This window comes from Salmo trutta, chromosome 31 (assembly GCF_901001165.1).
Source record: "Salmo trutta chromosome 31, fSalTru1.1, whole genome shotgun sequence".
Classification (NCBI taxonomy): domain Eukaryota; kingdom Metazoa; phylum Chordata; class Actinopteri; order Salmoniformes; family Salmonidae; genus Salmo; species Salmo trutta.
Window position 1 is genome coordinate 3,709,757 of NC_042987.1, and position 22,209 is coordinate 3,731,965.

Below are 22,209 nucleotides of genomic sequence, written 5' to 3' on the forward strand. Positions count from 1 at the left end.
ACTGTCGGAGCTAGCAACACAAGCATTCTGCCGCACTGTCGGAGCTAGCAACACAAGCATTCTGCCGCACTGTCGGAGCTAGCAACATAAGCATTTCACCTGCTAGAACATCTGCAGATCTGTGTATGCAATCAAACTTTAATTAGATTTTTTGTAGCTGGAAGGAAGGAAAAGTAGGCTACAGTTTAGCAGAGGAAAGACAAAAAACGCTATTGAGCAAAATCACCATTGTTTACTAAATAAATGGAATTGTTTTATTAAGATGTTTTATTGTCACATACACCAGATATACGTGCAAAGATTATTTATTTCTTACAGGGTACTTTACAGTACAAGACAGCATGTGTTTGTGAATTGGGATACAGTATTGAAATAACCATCTTCCAACATTTAGAAAATTAAACAATGTGGGACCAGCACTTGCAATATCAATCTACAGAAATAACCAGAAAAGCAACTAACAAAGTAGTACACCAACATCATAAAGACATGCTATAAAAGGTATCACTGTGGTAAAGTGGACAAATAAGAAAGTCATTAAAAATGTAACATTATGAAAATCAGAATACATTTTTCTCTTCTCTAATCTGTATTCATACCGATAAATGCAGACAGTATCAACATACACAAATACAAGAACTGGTCTGCTAATTGAATGTGAGGTTGAATGAGGCAACACTTATCATACTGCATCATGGACATAAACTCCCACAAAAAATATTTCAACAAGGCACTAAACAAAAAGGTCACATTTGGCCTTGCAGATGCTTGATGCTTGTCAGAACTGGTCCTGGTTTGATCACTGTACTTGACTGACTCCATCTTTCCTTGAATGAACCTGCCCATGCCCCACTTTCCACTCGCAAAATGTCAACAAAATGCTCACTGTCCCCAAATCAGTTTTCCCTCCTACTTACTAATACAGTATCAAAATAAGCTTTCTGAAAAAAATGAACACCTGATTTGATGTCTGCACAAGGAGGCCTCTCCAAATACTTACAAGTACAATTTTGTAAATCAAAGCAAGTGTGAACTGAAGTCAATATTGGGATCATAGACCATAGTGAAGCTACGATATAACTGTTTTGCTGAGGATTCAACACCTAAACACCAACCCACAGGTCTGTCTTGTAACTAATCCAGTTACAAGGACATCGTCAACTCCATCTGATTTTAACACTTCTCCTCCCTCATCACTTCATCGTAAAGGAGCCAAGCAGCAACACCATCTGGTACCATATATAATTCCGCTGCTTATAGAATCTTTATGATGTTCCCGGCTTGAGTCTTCATGTTTAGCTGAACACACTGTCAGTTCCTCTTTGTTCATGTGACAGAATCAGGCACCTGTAGGTGGATGACATCACAACCTGTGTGTGTATAGTTCTTTAGTCAGGTCATTGTGGAAAATGAAATGAGCTCATGGCCACATTCTGTCAGTTAAAACGCCTGTGTGCGCAGGTTAACATTTTTATTCGGAGATAAACTGATCACTCCCTATACGTTCAATGCATTTTTCCACAAAAGGTAGGTAAAACTTGTACCAAAAGAATAGCTGAGTCAACTTTGTTTATTTGTCCTCCACTACACCCCCTGCGCATTTTACACAGTGAACACGTCAAGCAGCAACATACAACTGTAAATTACAACATACCTCCCAGAGTAATAACCTAGAACCATTTGACTTCCATAAAAAAAATTCACAAGCCATTTTTGTTGTAAGAGCACAGTAGTCTCCTACTTATCTAAAAATGCTACATAAGGCCTGCAGAATTGAAACACTACCCCCTCTGGGTAGAGAGAACATTATACTGCTCCACTCAAGTCCATACAGCGCATTCGGAAAGTATTCAGACCCCTTGACTTTTTCCACATTTTGTTACTTTACAGCCTTATTCTACAATTTATTAAATTGTTGTTTCCCCTCATCAATCTACACACAATATCCCATTATGACAAATATCATATTTACATAAGTATTCAGACCCTTTGTTGAAGTACCTTTCGCAGCGATTACAGCCTCGTGTCTTCTTGGGTATGACACTACAAACTTGGCACACCTGTATTTGTGGAGTTTCTCCCATTCTTTTCAGCAGATCCTCTCAAGCGATATCAGGTTGGATGGGGAGAGTCGCTGCACAGCTATTTTCAGTACTTTCCAGAGATGTTCGATCGGGTTCAAGTCCGGGCTCTGGCTGGGCCACTCAAGGACATTCAGAGACTTGTCCCGAAGCCACTCCTGCATTGTCTTGGCTGTGTGCTTAGGGTTGTTTTCCTATTGGAAGGTAAACCTTCGCCCCAGTCTGAGGTCCTGAGCGCTTTGGGCAGGTTTTCATCAATGATCTCTCTGTACTTTGATCCGTTCATCTTTCCCTCGATCCTGACTAGACTCCCAGTCCCTGCCACTAAAAAACACCCCCACAGCATGCTGCCACCACCACCATGCTTCACCGTAGGGATGGTGCCAGGTTTCCTCGAGACAGGATGCTTGGCATTAAGGCCAAAGAGTTCAATCTTGGTTTCATCAGACCAGAGAATCTTGTTTCTCATTGTCTGAGAGTCTTTAGGTGCATTTTGGCAAACTCCAAGCGGGCTGTCACGTGCCTTTTACTGAGAAGTGGCTTCCGTCTGGCCACTCCACCACAAAGGCGGAGTCTGGCCCTTCTCCCCTGATTGCTTAGTTTGGCCGGGCGGACAGCTCCAGGAAGAGTCTTGGCGGTTCCAAACTTCTTCCATTGAAGAATGATGGAGGCCACTGTGTTCTTGCGGACCTTCAATGCTGCAGATATTTTCTGGTTCCCTTCCCCAGATCTGTGCCTTGACACAATCCTGTCTCGGAGCTCTACGGACAATTCCGTCGAACTCATGGCTTGGTTTTTGATTTGACATGCACTGTCAACTGTGGGATCTTATATAGACAGGTGTGTGCCTTTCCAAATCATGTCCAATTGAATTTACCACAGCTGGACCAACTAAGTTCTAGAAATAGCAAAGGGCATTACTTTTTTCTCCCCAATTTCTTGGTATCCAATTGGAAGTTACAGTCATGTCTCATCGCTGCAACTCCCGTACGGACTCGGGAGAGGCGAAGTTCGAGAACCGTGCGCCCTCCGAAATACAATCCAACCAAGCCACACTGCTTCTTGACACAATGCCCACTTACACCGGAAGCCAGCCGCACCAATGTGTCAGAGTGCGCGATGGGACAAAGACATCCCTGCCGGCCAACTCTCCCCTAACCCGGGCGACGCTGGGCCAAGTGTGCGCCGCCCCATGGGTCTCCTGGTCACGGTCGGCGACAGAGCCTGGACTCGAACCCAGAATCTCTAGTGGCGCAGCTAGCACTGCGATGCAGTGCCTTAGACCACTGGACCACTCGGGAGGCCAGGGTATGAATACTTATGTAAATAAGGTATTTCTGTTTTTTTAAAACCTGTTTTCACTTTGTCATTATGGGGTATTGTTTGTAGATTGATGAGGAAAAAATGTAATTGAATACATTTTAGAATAAGGCTGTAACATGTGGGAAAAGGAAAGGGTCTGAACACTTTCTGAATGCACTGTATATCCTCCTCTCTCTTCTCAAAAACAAGTTGACATAAACCTCAGGTCACCTTCTTCCTTTAACACTAGGGGGAGCAGTCTCATACCCCGCTCCCCCTGGGGGCTAGCGTTTGATCACCACCTGCTCGTAGGGCCCAGCCCCAACCCTGAAAGAGAACACCAGACATAAACACGTGTTATCTCACCAGCCAAAACTCACACAAACAAGTGAAAGGGCATTACTGAAAAACTCTTCACGAAAAACAAACAGTCTATTAATCAAATATTCTTTAACTATCGATTGGCACTCGTGCAGTTAAAAAAGTTAAATATCAGTGACAGTGCCTGTTGTGTCATTCTATTTCTATGTAGTCACCCACTTCTGATGCATTAGGTAATGATGTCACCAACCTGGTGTGTTGGCTGCCCAGCGCCGTGCTTCCACCAGGACCAACAAACAGCTTGAGCCCCTCCTCTGTAACACGCACAAACAAGTAAGTTACTGTCAATCAACGCAAGGTCGCCGCGCTGCGAAAATTGCTTAGGAACCAACACTGAGCCATCTAAAAAAAAGTGGTTATTGACAAGAGTATTATTCACAATGAGAAAGAGGCATGGCATAGAGGGACTTTGCTTTAGCAGCAAATAACTAGAAATGTGTTACTTGAAAATGGCAAATACAGTAATCTGTTAACCCATTAGTCTAATCCATGTCTAAACCAGGGGAGGGGTTTCTACTAAACTATAATGAATTGTTTTAAGAAGGTCATACCAAGGATCATTTTGCTATTTGATTTCGAATTTTAAGACCCCTTGATGTATCGAAAAAAGACAATTATTTTATGGAAAATCTGATTTGGCCTTACTGCCATTAGCCCATACAAACGCATTGAATAACAGATTCACTACATGGAACAGAGACTACCTTTCAAAAGTTTGGGGTCACTTAGAAATGTCCTTGGTTTTGAAAGAAAAGCACATTTTTTGTCTATTAAAATAACATCAAATTGATCAGAAATACAGTGTAGACATTGTTAATGTTGTAAGTGACTATTGTAGCTGGAAAAGGCTGATTTTTATGGAATATCTACATAGGCGAACAGAGGCCTATTATCAGCAACCATCGCTCCTGTGTTCCAATGGCACGTTGTGTGTTAGCTAATCCAAGTTAATCATTTTAAAAGGCTAATTGATCATTAGAAAACCCTTTTGCAATTACGTTATCACAGCTGAAAACTGTTGTCCTGATTAAAGAAGCAATACAACTGGCCTTTTTCAGACTATTTGAGTATCTGGAGCATCAGCATTTGTGGGTTCGATTACAGGCTCAAAATGGCCAGAAACGAAGACCTTTCTTTTGAAACTTGTCAGTCTATTCTTGTTCTGAGAAAGATCTCATACAACGCTGTGTAATACTCCCTTCAAAGAACAGAGCAAACTGGCTCTAACCAGAATATAAAGAGGAGTGAGAGGCCCCGGTGCACAGCGGAGCAAGAGGACAAGTACATTAGAGTGTCTCGTTTGAGAAACAGACGCCCCACAAGTCCTCAACTGGCAGCTTCATTAAATAGTACCCGCAAAACACCAGTCTCAACGTCAACAGTGAAGAGGCGACTCCGGGATGCTGACCTCTTCACTGTTGACGTTGAGACTGGTGCTGAGAAAAGGACAGTGTACCGTCTAGCCATACTCCCAAGTACCTTAAGCTCTCTAAACCTTCAGAGGTAGTAATAACACCTGTGGGGAGGGGGGCATTCTTCTTACCTAACCACATGACCTTTGTTTTGGAGATGTTCAGAATAAGGTTAAGGGGCAGAGAAAGCTTGTTGGACGCTAAGAACGCTTTGTTGTAGAGCATTTAACACAAAATCCGGGGAGGGGCCAGCTGAGAATAACACTGTATTATCTGCATATAAATGGATGAGAGCTTCCTACTGCCTGAGCTATGTTGTTGATGTAAATTGAGAAGAGTGTGGGGCCTAGGATCGAGCCTTGGGGTAAACCCTTGGTGACAGGCAGTGGCAGAGACAGCAGATGTTCTGACTTTATACACTGTACTCAGTGAGAGAGGTAGTTAGCAAACCAGGCCAAAGACCCCTCAGAGACACCAATACACCTTAGCTGGGCCACAAGAATGGAGTGGCCTACCGTATCAAAGCTTAGGCCAAGTAGCAGCACAACATTGCTTGGAATCAAGGGCAATGGTGACATCATTGAGGACTTTTAAGGTTGCAGTGAGACATCCATAACCTGAGCGGAAACCAGATTGCATACCAGAGAGAATACTATAGACATCAAGAAAGCCAGTCATTTGATTATTGACAAGTTTTTCCAACACTTTTGATAAACAGGGCAAAAAGGAAATACCTATAACAGTTAGGATCAGCCTGATCTCCCCGTTTAAATAAAGGACGAACAGTGGCTGCCTTCCAAGCAATGGGAACCTCCCCAGAGAAGAGAGGGGTTAAAAAGGTCAGAGATAGGCTTGGCGATGATAGGGGCTGCAACCTTAAAGAAGAAAGGATCTAAACCATCTGACCATGTTTTTTGGGGTCCAGTTTAAGGAACTCCTTTAACACCTCGGACTCAGTGACCGCCTGCAGGGAGAAACTTTGTAGCGGGGCAGGGGAAAAAGAGGGAGGAGCATCTGGGCTAGTCGCATTAGAAGGGGTCGAGGAGATGAGGAAATGTTGGATGGGCAAGGAGGCATGGCTGAGTCAAATAGGAATCCTGACTTAATGAAGTGCTGATTAAAGAGCTCAGCCATGTGCTTCTTGTCAGTAACAACCGCATCATCAAAATTAAGGGACATGGGCAGCTGTGAGGAGGAGGGTTTATTCTCCAGGTCTAACATTTTCCAGAACTTCTTGGGGTTAGACCCACAGAGAGAGAACTGCTCCTTAAAGTAACTAACTTTGGCCTTCCGGATAGCCTGAGTGAACATATTTCTCATTTGCCGTGTGCCGTGCCTTTCGCCAAATGCAATTCTCGAGGTGGAGTAACTCTGCAAGATCATGGTCGAACCAGGGGCTGAACCTGTTTTTAATTCTCATTTTCTTTATGGGGGCGTCTTTGTTAACAATCACATTGAAAATAACAAAAAAGAAGGTTCAAGTGTCTTCGACAGAGGGGATCAAGCTGATTCTATATCAATTTACAGAGGCCAGGTCATGAAGGAAGGCTTGCTCATTAAAAAGTTTTTTAGCAAGCGTCTATGACAAATCGGGACAGGTGGTTTTACGGAGCAGCCATTACAAACACAGGCTGTAAAGCAGTGATCACTAAGGTCATTACAGAAAACACCAAACTGATACCTATCGGGATTATTTGTGAGGGTAACATCGAGGAGAGTAGCCTTTTCTGGGTGTTTGGAGTCATACTTTGTGGGATTGATAATAATCTGAGAAAGATTTAGGGAGTCCCATTGCTTTAGGACTTGGTCAGGTGGTTTAAGCATGTCCCAGTTTAGGTCACCTAGCAGGTCAAATTCAGACTTGGTGTAAGGGGCCAGGAGAGAGCTTAGGGCAGGTAGGGTACAGGCTGATGCTGATGGAAGACGATAGCACCCAGCAACAGTCAACAAAGAGCTATTTGAATGTTTAATGCTTAAAACCAGCAAATCACATTGTTTGGGGACAGACTTGGTGGAGACAACCGAACACTGAAGGTGATCATTGGTAAAGACTGCCAATCCCCCACTGAGCTAAGCCTAAGCCCCCCTCTGAACTAAAGCCAGGGCTTGTGAGCGTACCCTCAGTGCTGGAGTCCAGTAGGCCGTGGCTGAAGTCCTGGCTCTGGAGGATCTTATCCACAATGTCGTCCGCATCCACCCGGGTAGCATCCACTCTCTTCAGCTGAGACTCCACTGAGTTCTGCTTCATCAGATGCCTAAGGCACACACACACACACGTAAGGGGAAAAAAAGCACTGGTGGATGAGATGGAAAGAAAGACTCCTATTGATTACATTGCGATACTCATCTCTGACCTTTCAACAAAGTATGTGAATATTACCTGCTCAGTCTCTCTGAGGCAGAGCTCTTTGAGGGGGTGGGTGGATGTTCAGGCACGGGGGAGTAGGCACAGGTGACAGAGACCGGGGGTGTAGAGCGGGCCTCCTTCTCCCCCCTCTCAGTCCCCCGGTCCTCGCTGGGTTCAGGAATGCTTGCAATGCCCGTCGAGGCGGAGCCTGCTGAGGGGTTCCTCTTGTGCGTGAGCTCTGATAGGCTGGAAGAGCGCGAGTGACCTGTGCTGTAGCCTATGGGGAACGAGTTGGTAATGTTACCCTCCACACAACAGAGACAGCAACAAGAACCATAACTTTGACAGCAAGCTATAGCTTTTCAGACCTTCATGCCTGCTGTTCATATCTTATTTAGTTCATGACACAAGTCATAGCCTTTTCTCATCCATATTTGGTTCAGACGAGGCGTGTAGCTACTAGCTACCTGAGACTTTGGACTGTTGGCTGGCGTAGCTGGACGTTCTAGAATGGCCACATGCTCCCAGTTCATCAGGGACAGATGCACACTTCCCTGGGGGCTCTGAGCAGGAGGGAACAGCAGTACAATATTTTGACAATGTCAATACACAACATTAGCACTAATGATTACCAGGGTTTAATCCTTGCAATCCTTGTAAATCAAAGTGTTATATGTACAGAGCCAGTGGGAGGTATGTGTGTGTGTGTGTGTACCTGGGACGGGGAGGCAGGGTGTTGGTGTGTGTGTGTCCCCTCCCTTCCTGTCTTCGTGGAGACACTCTGCCTCAGCCTGCTGAAGGCCCAGTTTCATGGCCGTGGATGGTGGCCTGCAGGGACATTGTCAGTTACATCAACTGCTTTCACTGACCCGATCAGCTGCTTTACAAACAACACCATCTGTTCCAAACCTACTACTCCCTACCATGCATGGTTGTTGGTTGTGGCTGAATTGAATACATGTTAACGTAACATCTAAAGCCATAATGTGACCCATGGCTTTAGAACTGTATTTGTTTTGTGAATGTAAAGTTCTTCTGTGAAACTGGAACACGTGAATCATATCCTATCAGAAGTGCTGATCTGTTAGCAAGAGGTTTTTATGAGCCGTATATCCGGTTAGCTGAGCTTCACGTTCATCTTTAATAATTACCCCACTTTCACAACACAGGAAACCACCAGGTCTCACTTCTTTTATTTTTCTTAGATGAACGGGTCTAACTCAAGATTGGAGAGGGGGTGGACTCAAATTACATACAAGAGACCAAATGATATACAAGAGACAGAGAGACAGTGAAAGTGAGGGAGAAGAAGAGTTGGAGAGAGACATTTAAAGAGAGACACTGGGAGGAGAGAAAGTTAGTCAAAGGCCCAGTGCAGTCAAAATTCTGTTCTTGCTGATGAAACTAACACTGTAAAAGCGCGAAAAAAAAAATGTATCAGTGTTATTTCCTGATTATATTTTCAACCAGCAACTATCTACACAGGACCTTCTAACTAAGCCTGTTTGCATGGGCGAAGTTTCAGCTTGCCTGGTGACGTCACCACATCAAATCTTATTTGTCACGTGCCAAATACAACAGGTGTAGACCTTACTGTGAAATGTTCACTTACAAGCCCTTAACTAACAATGCAGTTTTAAGAAAAATACGTGTCAAGTAAAAAAACAACAACACAGCAGTAAAATAACAGTCGCGAGGCTATATACAGGAGGTACTGGTACAGAGTCAATGTGGAGGCTATATACAGGGGGTACCGGTACAGAGTCAATGTGGAGGCTATATACAGGCGGTACCGGTACAGAGTCAATGTGGAGGCTATATACTGGGGGTACCGGTACAGAGTCAATGTGGAGGCTATATACGGGGGGGGTACCGGTACAGAGTCAATGTGGAGGCTATATACAGGGGGTACCGGTACAGAGTCAATGTGGAGGATATATACAGGAGGTACCGGGTGGTAAATTGGTTAATAATAGACCAATTAAAATGTTTTAGTTATTTATTAGGATCCCCATTAGCCGACGCCAATGGCGACAGCTAGTCTTAGTCTTACTGGTGTCCGACATAACAAAAAATACATTACAGACAAAATACTTTAAAACTAGCTGTTATTGGCAAATTTGTACGTTTCCCCCTGCCTTCCACAGAGCTCTTACAATACTCCCAACACACACATTGTGTGTGAGTCACATTCTGTAGGAGGAAAGCTCAGTAAGACACTCTGTGGGGGACACCGAGGAGCACTGAGACACACCAGCACTTCATGATTGCATGAAAGCTTTCTCCCAGAATCTCTCCACTGTGTCACCAGAGGCATTAGCCAAGGCAACCCTCCCACACTCCAACATTCACTACATTAGTGAGGACTGATTCTAAGTCCATTTTCACCCCCTCCTCCTTAGTAAAATTATACCTCAATACCGCTGAGTACAATGTCCGGAGTCTGCTTGTTTTCCATTCTGGCTTGTCCTCCTCTGTGACCCCACTGCCAGACACAGTATGTTTTTATTGTCTACTCTGAACGCTCAATAAAGGCTAATATAAAGTCTCTGTAAACGTTATATTCCATTCGGTTTCCTCCACTGTGGGAAACTGACAATAGAGTGACGTGTTCCGAGAGAGAGTACAGGGGTGGTGCAGTAGAGTGTGATTCAGTGTGTGTGTTTGTTTACGTGCGTGTCCATAGTAAAGGCGCTGCCAGTAATGTGTGGGCACGTCATGCTCAAATCAGTCGTTTCTAACAGAAGGCAGACAGAATCTGTGGGGAAGTGCTTACCATATCTAAACAATAGAACTGTTGCTATTCATGTTCAACGGCAGAAGTTGGTTTGATTTGAGTCCACAAGTATAACTTGACTTTAAATTGTTTGTGTGGTGCTGAGGAAACTGTGCCAACGCTTGAACTTTTACAAACACGGGACGGCAATTAACCCCCTGTGTTTCTGTGACTCAGTTTCATAAAGCCACAGAGACAGCAGCAGTGTCTGGGTGTACTCAGAGACAGGATGCTGAATGCATATGTAGGTTGGTGGTTTGCTCTGTGTCTGTGGTCTGGCCAGATGCAGACTTCTGTCTGTCTGTCACATCAATGGTTCCTACTTACCTTTACTGAATAATGGGCCAAAACTGCATTCATTTCCGATATGCTAATCCTGCAGTTGTACCACTGATCCAAAATCAGTGAAGTCCTAAAAGCGTTTTGTGATGTAACCCACCAGAAGGCTTGAACAAAAACGGTAATGAAAGGTGCACTTACGTTTTAAAGCAGGGGTCCCCAGACATGAGCTGTGTACTAATGACAACCTGTGATAGAGGTGACGAAAACATGTCAGTCAAAAAAAGTGACAGCACGGCTCATGCACATCCACAGGCCCTATGAAACAGGATGAAGTGATCCTAGACCTGTGTCCAAGTACAAATTCTACCCGAAGCATGTACAATATACATTCATGACACAGTTACTTCTCCAATATCACAGGCTCAGAGGTGCCTGTCTTCACGTACATCATTAGAATACCTAATCCTGAACTGTACGGGGCGGTATTACATACCCGTTAGGAACGGTTTACCCATACACATTAGTAAACATATGGTGACTAGGGGGCGGAAGAGCATGATAGCTAACCATGTGCTTACTTCCAATGTGTGCCAATAGTTGGGTATGTTGGCTATGACCCAATACTCTCACATGGTTCCCTTCCTGGTCTCCTCTCCCTCATGAAAACTCATTAGTAACAGACTGGATAGCTGAAGTTGTGTAGGCTAATCAGTGTATTTATTTCATCTATCCAGTCCTTTAAGAGCAGTGATCTCGGTGTAGACAAGTAGGGCTCCTCATAGAGTGATAGGACAGAGCCAAGTAGACTAGGGCAGAGGAGGACTGACTCCAGTGTCATACACACGTCCTATACAGTAGATGTTCTGGAGGCCTGTCTAACTGTACTGAAGTGTACCTTGAGTATAGAGTTGTCCTGTCTGGAGTTCTTGGTGTCGTAACCCTCTAGTAGGCATCGGCGCGTCGTTCTGCCAGAGCCAGCAAACTCTGACAGGTTCAGGTCAGCAAAACCCAGCTACAGAAGAGAGAGAACAGATCTATTTAGGTTTATGGTAAGCGCTTGGCAACAGAGCCTCAGTTCCATAGAGTTCCAATACAGAGCACTCTGTTTCTAACAATCACATCTGTAAGAAGCTATTCTAGTGTTCTGTATAACCATTACATTTGTCAGCCGGTGAATGTCAAGCAAATAACTCACGGTAATTGACCGTTAACACATTTAGCACCTCCTGGCTTCTACGCGTAGCTTACAAACCACTGATGCAGACCTTTGGAACATCTACATTTTAAAAAAAGTATAGTACATCCATGTAATATAGCCTACACCTTCACAATAAATCCATGATTTATTTTAGACAGGTCTAAAGAAGCATGATTAAAAAAAACATACAGAATAGCATACTCGTGAGTTGTCCTTAGGTTCTGATGTGGCTATGCTAAATCTGTGGGCTACACTAGTTCATTTAGCAGGCAAGATTTGCTTACAACTCCGTGGCATTATTTTATGTCATTTTATAGTATAAAGAATAGAACTGAACAAATCTGAATAAAATATGAATATTTTCTCCAAATGATTTGAGGGAGTGTGCACATGCAGCTATTCTGTGTTGAGCGGTTAACAAAGAAATAGATACATGAATAACTCTAAATGAAGCATATAGGAGCAACTTTAGTTGTTCTACAAACATCAGGCTATATGTTTTGATTTTTAATACATTGTAAGGCTGTATGATGCGACTAATGATTTGAAAAAAGTTGCTTGAAAAGGCATGAGCTCTGATTTTTTTTTTTGCGCAGGCTGTAAACACTTCATTAGTCTCACATGAACAATTTGACAAGCACTTGATAATGCCTCGAATTTCACAGTGGCATCCCCTTTGTGGTCGTAATGCAACCTAAAATAAATCCATGCCTTTTGCGGCTAGTGGCCGTTGTCCCTTGGCCCAGAGCGCTGCGTTGTGCCCTTTTCCCTGAGTGCTGCGCACTCCGAATAGCCTCTCACTCACATCTCCATCACGTGATCGGCTCTTTCTCACAGGCTACAAGTGAAGACAGACACATCGGGGACGCAACTGCGCACGTCCTTATCCAATTCCGAGGTGCATATTGAAGATATTGGAAGAACTATCCACATTTACTTTGTCAGTCAACAAGATGAGTAGGCCTAACGAACAGCAAAACCACTAGCCTATGTCAATCTACAATCCCCCATAGTACAAAAGTTGACCTATTCTGTGAGAGAAATAAATATTCCAAACATAGTCTGGGACAGTTGTGGGATGCAATAAATGCCAAATGAATACAACCACTAGCATTAAAAACAACTTTTTTACACAATGTGGCTGACGCAACAGACCAGAACTTTAACTTAAATGTTGATAAATTATTAGGCTATTTCTTCATATTATAAGCGTAGCAATGTGCACACGGCAGTACACTATAAGCGCGAATGTTCCATTAGCGGGAAAACACCATTATCAAAAGTGACTGCAAATGCATGTAATGGCAATTTCTTATGCTGGGTATCCTTCACAAGTAATAATATATCATTCACAAGTGATAGGCTAATATTGTCACTCAGACTATTCTTGATTTAATCTTGTACTAAATAATATGTGTGAAATTTGTTTTGATTTAGAATGGACCATTATCATGCACCTGTCTCGAAACAGGGGCAGTGTGAAAAAAATACATGTCATCTATGCACTTATATAGCGAATGGAGGACGCTTTCCCCATGGTTAATTTTCATGCCAGCCATGTAGGCTGTACTCCTGTTTTAAAGACAAAGAATGTGCTTAATATTAGGACAGTTGAGAAATAAATATATTAGGCCTAGTCTATAGAAAGCTGATGGGAGCCTCCTCTTTTTAGTAGAGGCCATCACTCTGTTTTCTCACGCAATTGCATAGCCTATTGAAATGTTGCTCAACATGCGCTCATGGGCTATTATGAGATGTTTGATTAGATTTTCGCACATTTGCATTGATGTCAGAGTGATTAGAGGGACAAGAGTGCGGAAGCCATAAGACTGCTGAACAATTAATCAAATGGCCGCCCAGACTGTTTACATTGACACTCCCCTCCCTTTTATTTTTTATTTTTTACACTGCCGCTACTCGCTGTTTGTTATCTATAGTATGCATAGTCACCTTACAAATGACCTCAACTAACCTGTATCCCCGCACATTGACTCGGTACCGGTACCCCCTGTAATAGCCTCACTATCGTTATGCCATTTTCTTGTGTTACTGACAAGTGATCGCCGGTGTGGCAGTAATATGGTTTCAATGTACTTCCCTTTTAAGAATGAGTCATGCGGTAGTGACGTCATTCTTTAGTTATTGCCATATAAAGATTAATGACTGCTTAAGGACAGATAAGTGTTAAACAGCAATCACTAACCAAAGACGGAAGTTGGCAATAACAGGCTAACTATCCTCTTAACCTCACCTTTACAGACAATGGACAAATTACTTTCAGGCGGTGAATGACTAACTATAATTTGCATTATGATAAGAATGTTCTGTATTTACTTTAAAATGTCAGCATGCCAAGATGGTCATTGACTGAATTCAAAAGCAAAAAGATTACCTTGGCAAAGGTCTTTCCACCCTTCATTTCCTAAAATGATGAAAAAAATAGTTATCCATCAACCAAACAATCCTTGTGTGCTACAAGTACATCTCCACTTTCGATCTCAAAACACAGATTTTTGTAGCAATAGTCTTAACAGTGATTGACATCCTGTAGTTGACCAAGTGGTAGACATATTTTAGCAGTAGACCTATTAGTATACCTACCAATAGTATACATATTATTGTCATCAATTGAACTTGACATAGCATGCACAGAACTTTGGCAGCATTGTTGTAGTGAGACCTGTACCTTGCGCACAGACACCCGGCACACACAGGGGTCCAGTACTCCTGTCCCAGCGTTGGCACTCATCTTACACAGGAAGGAGAACCTCTTCCTCCAGCGCACACAGTTAGCCTGGACCTGCTCCCTGGAGAAGACACTAAGTTAGTAGCAGTACAACCAAAAAAACAGAACTGTGTGACAGTTGATTGGAATGTTTAGGTACACTACACTACACATTCATCCCTTGATCTGATTAATGGCTAAGATAAATCTAGGCTGTCAACAAAGAACACAGTCAATGAGAAGATCCTGTGTGCGACAGATGAGACATGGAACATAAACGCTTTCAAGTAAAAATAACAAACTTCCCCATGCTCTTTCCCTTCCTATGGATTAGTCTCACATAAATAGATGTAGGCTAGGCTAAGTGAATTATAGATTTTGAAATGTGATGGCAGTATTCTGCGCTTCTGGCCCCTCAGTGACAGATGTAGGCTCCAGGAATGAAGAACACTATGCATTGGCTCTTTAGAGCAAGTGATATGTAAGGTGCCTGCATTAATGCAGGTGAAAAAAACAGTTGTATTCAAGCATGACTAAGTCGCTTTGGATAAAAGCATCTGCTGAATGGCATATATGTACCATTCAAAAGTTTGGACACCTACTCATTCAAGGGTTTTTCTTGATTTTTTTACTATTTTCTACATTGTAGAATAACAGTGAAGACATCAAATCTATGAAATAACACATATCGAATCATGTAGTAACCAAAAAAAAGTGTTAAACAAATCCAAATATATTTTATATTCTTCAAAGTAGCCACTCTTTCTCTTGATTACAGCTTTGCACACTTGGCATTCTCTCAACCAGCTTCACCTGGAATGCTTTTCCAACAGTCTTGAAGAAGTTCCCACATAATGCTGAGCACTTGTTGGCTGCTTTTCCTTCACTCTGCAGTCCAACTCATCCCAAACTATCTCAATTGGGTTGAGGTCGGGTAATTGGAGAGGCCAGGTGATCTGATGCAGCACTCCATCACTCTGCTTCTTGGTCAAATAGCCCTTACACAGCCTGGAGGTGTGTTTTGGGTCATTGTCCTGTTGAAAAACATTGATAGTCCCACTAAGCGCAAATCAGATGGGATGGCGTATCTCTGCAGAAGGCTGTGGTAGCCATACTGGTTAAGTGTGCCTTGAATTCTAAATAAATCACCAACAGTGTCACCAGAAAAGCACCCCACACCACCACACCTCCTCCTCCATGCTTCACGGTGGGAACCACACATGCGAAGATCATCTGTTCACCTACTCTGCGTCTCACAAACACACAGCGCTTGGAACCAAAAATCTCATATTTGGACTCATGAGACCAAAGGACAAATTTTCACCGGTCTAATGTCCTTTGCTTGTGGTTCTTGGCCCAAGCAAGTCTTTTCTTCTTATTGGTGTCCTTTAATAGTGGTTTCTTTGCAGCAATTCAACCATGAAGGCCTGATTCACGCAGTCTCCTCTGAACAGTTGATGTTGAGATGTGTCTGTTACTTGAACTCTGAAGCATTTATTTGGGCTGCAATTTGAGGTGCAGTTAACTCTAATGAACTTATCCTCTGCAGCAGAGGTAACTCTGGGTCTTCCTTTCCTGTGGCGGTCCTCATGAGAGCCAGTTTCATCATAGCGCTCGATGGCTTATTCAACTGCACTTGGAGAAACTTAACATTTTCTGGATTGACTGACCTTCATGTCTTAAAGTAATGATGGACTGTCAATTCTCTCATCACCACAGAGGAACTCTGGAGCTCTGTCAGCGTAACCATCAGGTTCTTGGTCACCTCCCTGACCAAAGCCCTTCTCCCCCGATTGCTCAGTTTGGCCGGGCAGCCAGCTCTAGGAAGAGTTTTGGGGGTTCCAAACTTCCATTTAAGAACGATGGAGGCCACTTTGTTCTTGGGGACCTTCAATGGTGCATAAATGTGTTGGTACTCTTCCCCAGATCTGTGCCTCGACACCATCCTGTCTTGGAGCTCTATGGACAACTCCTTCGACCTCATAGCTTGGTTTTTGCTCCGACATGCACTGTGAACTGTGGGACCTTATATAGACAGGTGTGTGGCTTTCCTAATTATATGCAACCAATTGAATTTACCACAGGTGTACTCCAATCAAGTTGTAGAAACATCTCAAGGATGATCAATGGATACAAGATGCACCTGAGCTCAATTTCGAGTCTCATAGCAAAGGGTCTGAATACTTATGTAAATAAGGTATTTCTGTTTGAACTTCTAAAAACCTGTTTTTGCTTTGTCATTATGGGGTAAGAATGTAATTTTTTTTATCAATTTTCGAATAAGGCTGTAACGTAACAAAATGTGGAAAAAGTCAATGGGTCTAAATACTTTCTGAATTCACACACACAAAATTCTCAACTGAGTAACGGTTAGACTTCCCTCATAGAACATTAGAGAGAGTTCAAGGAGAGGTCGAACAGACATCGGCTGTCGACCAAAGCAGACAGGTATTCTAGTAAAAAGGCTTTTAAATAATCACATCACCCAGTGCTGCCTTTTCCATTCTTTCAACTCAATCACACATTCAGTTACTCTGAGGAGGCTAATGGCCTGTCTGTGTGTCTATGTGTGTTCGAATGAGCCTAAGGAAATGTATAATATTAATAGAGCAGCAAAAACATTTTCCTAAATAACAAGATACTCATTCAAAACCTCTTCACAGGTTACAAATAACAAGACAATGGCTTGAGTAATGGCTAGGTACAGTATGGTACGTTTACACAATCGGACAAATGCAGGCAGTTACTCTGGGAATGCCAACCGAGTCAAACATTAGGAGCTAGCACGTCGTGTCCACTACTTTCCAGAGACTGACTCATTTAAGTGCAGTCCTACCCGTGAGGTTGAGTGGCTTGACATGTGAATCTCTTAAAATACCACAAGGAACAGTTAGAGCTGGTCGATCGGTTCTCTCTAGGGAAAACAATAGTCTGTGTGTTCGACTGCCACGGACAAAGTCCTATCCTGAATTCTGAGGAAGGGGTGTTCCAGGGTCTAAACAGGAAGGAATGGTGAATGGGTAACATGAGGGAATTGAGTTAGACGCTGTTAATGTGACTTGACTGATCCAATCTTTAACTGATTTGAAACTAGTTTTTAGCCAATCTGTCCAGCCATCTCAATGGCTCTGGATCCTTGGAGAGCAAGTATTTATTGTTGCATCAACTGATGTTGAGTGGGATAATGAGGTTTTAGGAAATGTATGGGACACTCTTTAAAAAGTCTCATATGAAGGGGTTCTTGAAACATGTTACTTGTAAGAAAAATATACATTTTCCAGCAAAGTGTGTTTGTTATAGAGCTCACTATGCGGAAAATCTCAAAATTTACCATGAAAACAGGGTTGGATTGGGAATGAATGATTTCCAAGTTTTTGCAACTAGTGTGATCAATAAAACCCTAGCCAGTCTAAACTAGGAGATATTGGAATATCGGTTTTAACAAAATGATAAGCAAATACATTTACTTTTCCTTGGCATTTCAGAGTGGAAAATGGAATCAAGCGAACGTTAAAACTTCTGGCAATTGAAGGTCAATATTAACGTTAAGGTAAGCTACATAAAAAGGTCAGATATCACAGATCAAGCAAGCCTCACACGTCTAGCCATGTTTGACAGCGGGCTTCGTTGTGTCAATCACTCAGAACAATCAATCACAATCAGTCAAAACAACATGTCAGACGAATTACCATGGAAACTTCATCAAAACAAGAGGATAAAATAACATACCATTTGGAATACTAGGCTACATATTGTATAACGTTAATAAATGAAAAGAGACATTGTTAGCTATTATTAACTTACACACAGCACACTATCCACATGCACCGCAGTCTTCGTGACTAAGCTAGCTAGCTAGCGGGTGAAGTTAGTTAGCTAACTATAGCTGTATCTGGCTAACAACGCCACTATTGCCAGAAGTAATCGCTCTCACCTTTGTATGTCGCTTAATAAAATAGGAAAAGCGTTTTCTTACCGAGAGGACTCTTCTGTAAAGCCACGGTCTAGCAGTCGTACTTTGCAGAACAAGACCCCGTTAACAAAGGGAACCGAAGATAGTTCGTCCAACTCGAAATCGACCTTAAATTTGAATTTCTTTTTCTTCATCATAATGAACGACATTATGCTGAAGTAACTTGGTAAATCTGTCGGTCGCTAGCCAGACAGACGGTGCCTAATTATAATAGTATCCACAGCTAGCCAAAGCTTGAGCTTCTTGACTGTCACTTCTCCCAGTTGCCTGTCTGAGGTGATTTGACGTTGAGTTGAAGTACTTCACACCCCCTTACCCATAGCTAGGGTTGATGAATAACAGAGCGACCCTAACTAGTTCACGGCGCAGTGAGTGTTACCGCTACCGCGGTAAGCGACCATTTGAGAGGAGGCGTTCCAGTGCATGTTCAAACAATGCAAGCAACAAGGGTGGAGTTAGGGGTAGTCTATACTGTTACAGTTCTAGGACCGGCTACTGCCAAATAAAGTAACCATAGGACATCAAATCCCATTTTATTGGTCACATACACATGGTTAGCAGATGTTATTGCGAGTGTAGCGAAATGCTTAAGCTTCTAGATCCTACAGTGCAGCAATATCTAACAAGTAATCTAACAATTCCACAACAACTACCTAATACACACACATCTAAGTGAAGGAATGGAATAAGAATATATACATATAAGTACTGATGAGCAATGACAGAGCGGCATAGACAAGATCCAATAGATGGTATAAAATACAGTATACACATATGAGATGATTAATGCAAGAAATGTAAATATTATTAAAGTGACTAGTGATCAATTTTTTTTAAATTATGTCAAGTTTGTATGTTGGCAGCAGCCTCTCTGTGTTAGTGATGGCTGTTTAACAGTCTGATAGAAGCTGTTTTTCAGTCTCTCGGTCCCAGCTTTGATGCACCTGTACTGACCTCGCCTTCTGGATGGTGGCAGGATGAACAGGCAGTGGCTCAGGTGGTTGTTGTCCTCGATGATTTTTTTGGCCTTCCTGTGACATCAGGTGGTGTAGGTGTCCTGGAGGGCAGGTAGTTTACCCCCAGTGATGCGTTGTGCAGACCACACCACCCTCTGGAGAGCCTTGCAGTTGAGGGTGGTGCAGTTGCCGTACCAGGCGGTGATGCAGCCCGACAGGATGCTCTCAATTGTGCACCTGTAAAAGTTTGTGAGGGTTTTATGTGACAAGCCAAATTTCACAAGCCACCTTAATAAAGCAAGGACTTCCCTACAGGATGCTAGGCAGAGGTATTGAACAGGAATATGTGGTGGTGGAGGTGTGATTGAGAGGATTGGTGCTAGTGGTACTGAACTACTATAATCCCTGTCATATTGGATCTAGAAGTGCTGGAGAGGGTGGAAGGCAAGAATAGAAGCAAGGTAATGTGGTGTGGGGATTTGAATGCCCACAACACACGCTGGGGGTGAACAGATGGATGGAAATGGGCAAGTCATGGAAAATCTGATAGAAATGAAAGATCTGGTGTGCCTGAATGATGGCAGAGGGACCAGGTTTGATGTAGCCACAGGGAAAGTGTCTGCCTTGGAACTCACTCTGGTATCTAGCGCGATAGCAGGAATCTGTGAGTGGGAGGTATGGGAGGAGTCGACAGTAGTGAGGGATCATTACCCCATAGTATGCACAGTAGGCTGGAGGGAGGAGGAGGTGTCAGTGGATGGAGGAGGCAGGTGGGTGTTTGGAAGGGCAAAGTGGGATCAGTTTCAGGAGCTGAGTGGGTGGATATGAGAGGGGATGTGAATAGTATGAATAACTGGGTGAGAACAGTGTTAGTGGGGGCAGTATCAGAGGGAAAGAGAGAGGCTGAGATCTAGTATGAGGGAGAAGGGGATACAGGAAATTAGTTTAAAGAGTATATTGAGTAGAACGTCATTAGATATAGTCTCAAATATTTTGTTATCTTTTTTAAGAGCAACAGGGCTAGCAGGTAGGATTTAGTTTCTATCTGTCTCTGGCCCACACTCCAGTACAGTAGGTGGCGGTAATGCACCATAACGTTTGATGTTGCTGCCGAGAAACCCCACCGAAGAAGAAGAAGTAGTATAGGGCGGAAATCAGGCCTACCACCTTTGTGTCGTCTGCAAACATAATTGTAGTGTTGGACTTGTGCGCGAACAGGGAGTACAGGAGGGGAATAAGCACACACCTCTGAGGGGCCCCGTGTTGAGGGTCATTGCGGCGGAAATGTTGTTGCCTACCCTCACCACCGGGGCCGGCACGTCAGGAAGTCCAGGACCCAGTTGCAGAGGGAGGTGTTTAATCCCAGGGTCCAGGGTTCATACAGACAGTCAAATTCAAGGACTTTCAAGTACTTTTTCAAGCACTAATATTTATTTTCAAGGAACATCAATTTCTAATAGTTCATATTATGCAATTGTTTCTAGTCACCATCAGATGGCAGTATAGCACCACAACCTCACGAAAAATAAAAACCGTAGTTTTTATCACTACCTTACAAGCTCTACTCAATAATAAACTCAGCAAAAAAAGAAATGTCCCTTTTTCAGGACCCTGTCTTTCAAAGATAATTCGTAAAAATCCTAATAACTTCATTGTAAAGGGTTTAAACACTGTTTCCGATGCTTGTTCAATGAACTGTAAACAATTAATGAACATGCACCTGTGGAACGGTCGTTAAGACACTAACAGCTTACAGACGGTAGGCAATTAAGGTCACAGTTATGAAAACTTAGGACACTAAAGAGGCCTTTCTACTGACTGGTACAGGATGGCAACAACAACTGCCCGAGTTACACCAGGAACGCACAATCCCTCCATCAGTGCTCAGACTGTCCGCAATAGGCTGAGAGAGGCTGGACTGAGGGCTTGTAGGCCTGTTGTAAGGCAGGTCCTCACCAGACATCACCGGCAACAACGTCGTCTATTGGCAAAAACCCACCGTCGCTGGACCAGACAGGACTGGCAAAAAGTGCTCTTCTCTGACGAGTCGCAGTTTTGTCTCACCAGGAGTGATGGTCGGATTCGCTTTTATCGTCGAAGGAATGTTAGTCACATGTCTGTGGAACTTGTTCAGTTTATGTCTCATTTGTTGAATCTTGTTACGTTCATACAAATATTTACACATGTTAAGTTTACTGAAAATAAACACAGTTGACAGTGAGAGGACGTTTCTTTTTTTGCTGAGTTTACAAGGGAATTTCTAAGTGACCCCAAACTTTTGAACGGTAGTGTATGTCCTTTGATTTGAAAGAATAACACCTTGCTGAGTTTAGTACAACTGTCTTACCTTATCATTACCAAAACACAAAGGACCTATGATGCATTTGCTCAATTGTTTACATTTTTATTGTTTGCCCACTCTATTTGAGGGTTATGTGGATTGTGGGTCCAAATCACAGAAAATAGAGTGTACAATTAGTCCGGAAGAACATTGTAAAGTCATTGTTAATAATGACGTAAAATGACAAAAAATATCTATAGAATGTCTACTACAGTGAATCCCTGTTCAGGCATCGGAGGTGCCATCTTCCGTCTAAGGCGATCCAAGGATAAGACGCCACCTAGTGGGCAATGTCTACAAAGCGTGAAAGGCAGCTAGAAATTTGACACCTACATGTTTTAAAATAAAATGTCTCTGCTCATTCCAGACCACCAAGCCAACGCCCCTAACAAAGTAACCGCATCCTGCACAGTGCAAGCTATTGTTAAAGGCCGC

The 22,209-nt window shown here is 43.0% G+C and overlaps 1 protein-coding gene across 3 annotated transcripts; it reads right to left on the bottom strand.

The window, feature by feature from the left end:
- Positions 1–222: 222 nt before the first annotated feature.
- LOC115169360 (protein FAM102B) lies at positions 223–18,882 on the bottom strand. Of its 3 annotated transcripts, none has more exons than XR_003870851.1 (12): positions 18,481–18,882; positions 14,466–14,586; positions 14,172–14,201; positions 11,477–11,593; positions 10,780–10,826; positions 8,239–8,351; positions 7,991–8,086; positions 7,557–7,800; positions 7,295–7,431; positions 3,955–4,018; positions 3,615–3,710; positions 223–1,347 (listed from the first exon to the last, which is right to left on the bottom strand). XR_003870851.1 is itself a non-coding variant. In XM_029724905.1 (11 exons), exons 1-11 carry the CDS (start codon positions 18,624–18,626, stop codon positions 3,668–3,670), a joined length of 1,158 nt encoding a protein of 385 aa, XP_029580765.1. In that variant the 5' UTR covers positions 18,627–18,882; the 3' UTR covers positions 3,580–3,667. The 3 variants fall into 3 exon arrangements, 1 of the variants encoding a protein (XP_029580765.1); XR_003870850.1 differs by having other exon boundaries at positions 223–1,370; XM_029724905.1 differs by lacking the exon at positions 223–1,347 and having other exon boundaries at positions 3,580–3,710.
- Between the last annotated feature and the right edge of the window lie 3,327 nt (positions 18,883–22,209).